General features: G+C 50.0%; 1 protein-coding gene across 1 annotated transcript; it reads right to left on the minus strand.

The window, feature by feature from the left end:
* Window positions 1-631: 631 nt before the first annotated feature.
* On the minus strand, window positions 632-5,011 carry LOC123061563 (cinnamoyl-CoA reductase-like SNL6). Its single transcript, XM_044484724.1, has 4 exons — window positions 4,333-5,011; window positions 2,412-2,587; window positions 1,532-1,732; window positions 632-1,442 (listed from the first exon to the last, which is right to left on the minus strand). The coding sequence occupies exons 1-4, from the start codon at window positions 4,580-4,582 to the stop codon at window positions 960-962; spliced, it is 1,110 nt and encodes a 369-aa protein (XP_044340659.1). The 5' UTR covers window positions 4,583-5,011; the 3' UTR covers window positions 632-959.
* Between the last annotated feature and the right edge of the window lie 2,424 nt (window positions 5,012-7,435).

Consider the following 7,435-nt stretch of genomic DNA (forward strand, 5'->3'; position numbering starts at 1 on the left):
CCTACTCTGCAGGTTGTCGGGCATGAGTTGCAGCTCCGACTCGGACCTGACAGACGGCTCCACCGTCGGCTCTGACGCCGACGCCTACACGGAGGAGGGGCATAGCCGCGCCGACGACCGAAAGGGGAAGGGGCCGGCGAGGAAATGGTGATTTCCTCCGCCCTTCCCCGTTTATATTTATATTTTAACTATGTTTTAAGTTCGTAGTATGGATTTGCCATTGAACTCCGATGAACTATGCTTCTTTTGTCCGGCGATGCAAAGTTGATTTGATGGATTGCGTGTTTGTGTGGTTTTGAGGGTTCGAATACGAGGGACGCGGGTATATAAGCCACCAAATGAGGCGTGCCCGGTCAGGGTCTGGGGGTCTGGATTTGCAACTTGCGGGCATAGATGCTCTAACTTTGACACGGCTTGGGTAAGATGACGTTCAAACGAAAAATGATACTTGCCGCAAAACAAAAGATGGGAAAATAATACTGTACTTTTGATTTGACAGGGTGCTCCAGTTGCCACTAACCTTTTTACCTGCAAACAGAATGGCTGAAAATGGCGTTGTACTTCTGATTTGACAAACAGACAGGATGGCTTTTCCGTAATGTTCGTATCAATGTACAGCGGACAGCGCAAAGAAAAAATCGATCCAACTTTATTGATGCGTCAAATAAACCTACAAGATCGCACTATCACTATATACACCATCGCACTCGGCGTACATTTTACCACGTCTCTACTCCTCTTTGTCCACAGGGACAATCAACAATCAACTAGTACTACTACTCTTTGTCCCCCCCTTCCATTCAGGTTTTGATCTCATCAAGCAGCATGTGCCAACTTAGGGGAGTCAATCCTTCATCCTTACTGCGATCGGTGCACGGTTGAATTGTCACCTGCCGTGCGATGCGAACCCAATAGAAGTGCTTTCAAATCAAATCCACCAGCAGCGTTGTCTTGACGCCCTATTGGAACGTGACAGGGCGGTAATAGTCATCGTACGTGCACCTCCTCCTCGAAGCCATGAGCCTCCCCAGCTTCCCTTTGCAGAGCTCGAACCTCGCCGGACGGTCGTCGTCGTCGACGCTCTGCGCTGCCGCCGTCCTGCTCGGGATCCCCAGCTGCCGCTCCAGCTCGGCGAACTCCTCGGCTCTCTGGATCACATGGTCGTAGCAGATGTACCTGCCGCCGGCCGTGTTGTCGCCCATCGCCTCGTACACCCGGACGTGGGCCTCGGCCACCGTCGCCACGTTCGCCGTCGCCAGGACGCCATCCGCGAGCATGACACCAGATCCCTTGAGGTACGCGATGGAGGCGGTGGAGTTGCGGCGGCGAAACCCCGGCCCCGTGACCAGCGCGGGGCAGACGGTGACGAGCTTCAGGTCTCTCCCACGGGCCGCCCTCCAGGCCGCCTTCTCTGCCGCCGTCTTGCCGAGTGCAAACCATAGCTGAAAAAGACCCACCTCACATCACCACACTGCCTAAAAGACGCGGGAAATCCTAATGGATTCAGATTTGCTTGAGAACACCGACGGACCTTGTTGTTGCGGCAGAAGCTCTCGTCGCTCCAGCAGTTCTCGTCGACGATGGTCGGGCCCCGTCTTTCATGCGGGTGGTTCTGCCTCCACACGCAGGCCAGCAAGGACGAGGTGAAGACGCACTTCCTGACGGATTCCGTCCTCACGCACGCTTGGATCACCCGCTCCGCTGCTTGGGCTTCCAAGCTAGCCATATGTTTCTGTTAGAACAAAATCGACTGTTTCAGTCAGATGCATGGTAAACAAAATATGTGTTCCTGCTTCCAAGAGAAGGTGTATCTATCAGAATGTCTATTGGTACTATGTATGTATGTAGGACAGAAAGGCAGGAACTATTCGGGCACTTATCTGTGATACACATGTTGAAGTCTCTCCAACACAACAGGATGTAAGTGTCTCCACAACATAAGGTGCAGTGCGCTGTGTTTCACTAGACCTAGTGGCTAGTGCTGGTGGCAGGCAATAATACCGAAAATGACTCGTCTATGCTGTCCTCAATAGTTTCACAAAAGGTCGTCTGTTAACTGAATCATTTTAGCTGTTACCACCTAACGTAACCACATTGGTCCTACTAACCACAATCTTTCGTCCATCCTCCACCAACCATTCAGTAAGAATTTGAGTATTTTGGTGAACTATCAGGTCAAGAAACTACAAATCCTTAACGGCTTGACTTTGTGATGTGTTCATATGTGTACGTGCCAGCTTGTATCACCCATGTTTCATGTTCTTATTTTTCTTATAGGAAACTAGTCAACCAAACAAAAGAAAGCAGGTCATCCTTCTTCCCTGCGTGTGTTTTTCGACGTGGCGACATGACAATGTAGGGAGCAGGCACATAAATAATTTATGGAGATTGTAGCAGCGAGGATCACTCACCGTGTAGCCGGACATGCCCCCGGGATCAACGAACGCCGAGGTGTGGAACACGCCGGTGCAGCCGTCGAACGCCCGGTGCAGGCTGTCGGGTTCCATCACATTCGCCATCACCGTCCACACCCCGTCCCGGCCGTCCTCCCCGAACATCTCCATCTCCCTCAGCTTGTCCAGGTCCTCTGCCAATAAAACAGACATATCAAGATCCACCACGCAAATACCATGTTGCCATGTTGCAATTGATTCTGCAAATGATGTGCATTAGCCATAGCCTAACAATTTGTTAGCTGATGACCTAAAAGAACAATTTGTTAGCTAATGATCCAACAAGACATTTGTTACTTGTGCACAATAATTTGTTCAGCCAATCAAAGGGCTGTTGACTGAGTAGCTAGTACTGTACTACTCCCTCCGTTTCTTTCTTAAAGCGATTTTAACATGTTCACTCTGACCTCCTCTTTTCACATGGGAGGTAAGAAGGTGAGAGCTAATCAAACCCACTACTCAATGCAATCAATGGCTCAGACCTATTTTATATTTCTACCTTTCATGTGAAAAGGGAAGTAAAAGGAAGCATGTTAATAAACCTATTCTTACTAAGTGTCGCTGACAAATGGTTGGCAGCGTTAGTGCACTCCCTGAATACCAATCACGATGTACTAGTTGACCTAGTAATTTCCATCGTCGCGTCAAAGAATACGGTTGTTCTGCCGTGGAGAATGCAGTAGATATTGTTGTACTTCTTTGATTTGCATACCAGTTCATCACCAACAGGACGAACTTGAAAGAAAGCGCTTGACCAGGAGGAAGGCGCGTAACGGAAAGCAGGGGAATTTTTTCGGAAGCCCCATATATATATAAGTTGTGCAGAACAGCACGAGAGCGAATTTGAGAATATAAGTATCCCGAATAGGAGCTAGGTAAAGGCAAGCTGATTCGACTTGCATAGCGATGCACAGGTTCGAATCTTCTAACCGGTGAAAAAGAAAACCACGTCTCAGTTGACGATACATCAAAGGTTTACTGGTACTCCCTCAGTTCTAAAATTCTTGTCTTAAATTTGTCTAAATACAAATGTATCTACTCCCTCTGTCATGAATTATTTGTCACAGTAATGGATGTCATTTCGGCAACGAAGGGAGTATTTAAATTGCAAGAACTGGCCATTGGGGACGTAAAGAAAAGAGGGCGGAACAGTACACAAGCTAGTAGCTAGTGGTCTGGAATCAATGAGAGGAAAGGGTGGTGCGATGCAGCACACCAATCCCAGTGCACCGGTAGGTTAGGTAGCACGGTGACATCCGAAAAAACTTTTGTTACAGGAGAAACAGAGAGTCGGGCTACAAGACGCTGGTTCGAAATGGTAAAATATGCCAACTGCTTACAAGCAAGGCCGTAACGACTCTACTTTGCTGAGAAAAGGACTTGCCAGAACAAAACAGGCCATTGACTCTCCACATATGCTAGATGTCTACACATAACTTCTCTTTTGGTGCAAGTTTGTAAATGCACCCAAGGCTAGATGCACCAAATTGAGTTACATGGGCATATGGATAAATTCATATCCCATATATATGACAGGTAAGCAAATAAGTACAATACTACTCCGCATAAACAAAGTGCAAATGTTGCAACTGTGAACCACGCGTGGATTCAGACGTAGGCAGGGTGTGGACAGAAAACGACGTGGCGCATTCAGCTCAACTCTGCCACGAAGGTGCGCCTCGCCCGCCACAAAGAATGAGAAAACAACAAATGATGACGCATCCGCGTATGTGTAAAGGCTGCAGTTCTTTCCAAGACGTCGCAACCGTGGCCGGGGCCCCCGAATCAAGCGCGGGAAGCGGTGAAGGGGGATGAGCAGTTGGTTAATGGCCGGCCGGCGACGGCGACGGCGAGGCTTTAGGATGGATGGCTGGCTGACCTTGTGTCTCGAGGGCGAGGCGCACGGTGTATCCGTGGCGGAGGAGGCGGTCGACGATGGCGAAGCCGACGAAGGATATGCCGCCGGTGACGCACACGGTGCGCGGGCCGGCCGCGCCTTCGTCGCCGCCGGCCGCGCGCTTGACGTCGCTGTCGCCGGCCGAGGGGCGCCAGCCGCCCCCGTGGAAGAGCGCGGCGCGCATCTCCTCCACCTCCGCCTGCATGCTCTGCGTGCTCCGTAGGACGCCCATGCCGCCTGGGCGCGCGCGTCCGTCCACCCCCCGGTCTCTCGGTGGCGTTGGGTTCTGCTTCTGGTGGAGTGATTCGCAAGCGTCAGCTGTGGTGTGGCCGGGCTCTGCGAGGCGTGGATAATTATAGGAGGAGGCGCGGCGAGGTTTAGGTTAGGTAACATTCAAAAAAAAAGGTTTAGGTTAGGTGGGCTCTGTGCTCTACGGGTCGTCAGAGCGAGTCGTGGACTGGTGGTTATGCTATAGGCTTGGAGCTTGGAGCTGGATTGTCTGCGCCTTGCCTCGAGGTAGTTGCGCTGGGTGGCTGGGATCGCTAAGCCCTTCTGATCCCACGGTCACGGTGTAGCTTACGCAGCTTGAGGGCCGTCCAGAGAGAAATCGGCTCGAATAAACTGAATCCGCACGTGTCCCTGGATACACCATGGGATCTGCGCTGCAGGCCTGCAGAAGATGAACATGGGCTTGGTTCGTTCGTGGAATGGCAGGCTCCACTATGTCTTCTCTTCTCTTGTGCAGGCAGACTGCACACTGGCACGCTCTTCCTCTGGGTGGAGGTAATGGAAGAGGTACTACTGTTGTGGACTCGTGGTTGGCTTGCAATGGGACGGGTTTTCCCCGGGAGGCAAGGCGATCCACCCACCTTATCTGCATTAACAAACAGGGCCCCGGAGATGGTACACAAAAATATGGGTCGAAACGTGGCGGTCCCGCCGTACGTAACGTCACCGACACCAGACATACTCTCCAGCCGATCCAAGAGCATTGCATTGCTCTCGTGGCTGAAACAAAACCATGCGCAGCCGTGGACCAATTGCCTAGCCTCCTTTGTCCAAGTTTTGAGTGGATCACATAAAAGCATTGCTAGAGTAAGGGACTGTTCAGAGTCCCTCCGCTCCACGCTGCTGCTCCCGGAGTTGGTGGAGTTTTAGTTCAAAACTGTGGAGTGAGTGAATCGGTACTCCCCGGATTTCTAAAATCCAGAGAGCTGGTGGACTGCCGAACAACCCCTAAACCTCAACTCCTCATTTTGAAGGAGCTAAGAGCATCTGTGGGCAGCAAATCCGGGCCCTCAAATGTCGTGCATAATGACTAGTCACATCTTAAATAATCGATTTCGCGTCCGCGTACCTCATATCTGGCAGCAGACAATAGACAAAGATATCGACATCAGACGGAAAAGAAATGCACAGAAACCCACTACAACATCCAAAAGATCACCACAATTCATCATCGAACAAGTTCGTAACTTAAACAACTAAAAATGATAATATAAACGATGGAGGAGCGGGATCACAACTTCCTCGAGGGGCCTTTGTCCTTCCGGTCACCAACGCAGCTGTAGGCGTACGCAGCTGGTGGTGATCTTGCTCGTCGGCGGAGGAGGTGGAACTGTAGTCATCGTCGCAGTCGGGCGAGGAGACGGAGAGGACGATGAGCCCCTTCATCCGGCAGACGGCTCTGTCCTGCTGTTGCTTCAGCTTGGGCACCCGACCCGCCTCCACCACCTCGCGCTCTGACTGCTCAAGGGCAAACCGGAGTGCCTTCACGTTCTTCCTCCATAGGGGGCAAACGTCTGTCTCCGTCGTCGTCAGCGACGGAGGTAGACCCAAGCGAGGAGCCACTCGTCCTCGTCTGTCTCCGCCGGCAACCCGCGGTGGCGGCGCACGGATTGCTCCGCCGCGTCCCTCCCTCTTGCCTGCTGCCCGTCGCGACACGCAACGCGTGCCTCCGATTTCGGCGTACACAAATCCTTCACATCCAACTCCTCAATTATACATCCATGCTTCCTAGGAGGTTTAGCATACATGTTTTTAATAATCACACTCCTAGGGACAAAGGTGAGGAATTTGTTTTCATTAATAGGTACCTTTATCAAATCAATGAAGTTGGGATGCACACTAATCATTCTAAGATCTTCGTTCCCCTTACTAGATGTGGCACCCTTATTCTTAAGAATATACTTAAACTTAGAATTCTTATTAGGAGTCCTCTCAATTGTTTTAACGGAAGAAAAAGCGGAACCTAGATTATTAATAATTTCTTCCAAATTATCAATTCTAGAAGGACTTTGTTCTATTCTTTGATTAATTATTGGTTCCTTCTCCTTTAACATTTTTATGTAGTTCCTAACTTCGAGCCATATTGGGTTACTTGATTATGAACCTTTTTGTCTAGATTTCCAATATGCTCAATGGTACGCATTTTATTCAATAGCTTCTAACCTTAGCATAATTTCAAAGTCAATGTCGTTTCATTAATAGTAATAGGTGGTGATCCTACTAAATTTGCCATAGCATTGAAGGCATCAATAGGGTGAGTACTCAAGAAATTTCCTCCGGTAATAGTGTCAAGCACAAATCTATACCAGGTAATAATACCCACATAAAAATTGCGAAGAATAACGATAGTGGATTGCTTACGAGTTGATCTATTTTTAGCATCGCAAATCCTATACCAAGCATCTTTTAAACTCTCTCCTCCCCTTTATTTAAAATTGAGCACTTCATTCTCAGGGTGCAGGTTCCGTTTACATAGTGTTGCTTGGTTCTCCTACTGGTTCGATAACTTTGGTCTCATCACTGAGGGAAATACCTACTGTAGCTGTGCTGCATCATCCCTTCCTCTTTGGGGAAATACCGACGTAGTTCAAGCCGCATCACGCACCACCTCCTGGTGCGTGGGTTGAGGTGAGGGGGCGCTCAGCCCCTTGTGGGCTGGTGTGCCCCTTCCCTTGGCCCATGAGACCCCCCAACACTTGCCGGGGGCCCCCGAAACTCTTTTTGGTCTTCCAGCGATAACCCGGTACCCCCGGAACACTTCCAAAATCCGAACCCCTTCATCCTATATATCAATCTT

The sequence above is a fragment of the Triticum aestivum genome, chromosome 3A, assembly GCF_018294505.1.
Source record: "Triticum aestivum cultivar Chinese Spring chromosome 3A, IWGSC CS RefSeq v2.1, whole genome shotgun sequence".
NCBI classification, from domain to species: domain Eukaryota; kingdom Viridiplantae; phylum Streptophyta; class Magnoliopsida; order Poales; family Poaceae; genus Triticum; species Triticum aestivum.

Coding starts and splice junctions, on each gene's coding strand:
- LOC123061563 (XM_044484724.1), bottom strand. CDS start 4,582: ATGGGCGTCCTACGGAGCACGCAGAGCATGCAGGCGGAGGTGGAGGAG. Junction 1,733..2,411: donor GGGGCATGTCCGGCTACACG/GTGAGTGATCCT, acceptor TTGTTCTAACAG/AAACATATGGCTAGCTTGGA. Junction 1,443..1,531: donor GCTTCTGCCGCAACAACAAG/GTCCGTCGGTGT, acceptor GGTCTTTTTCAG/CTATGGTTTGCACTCGGCAA.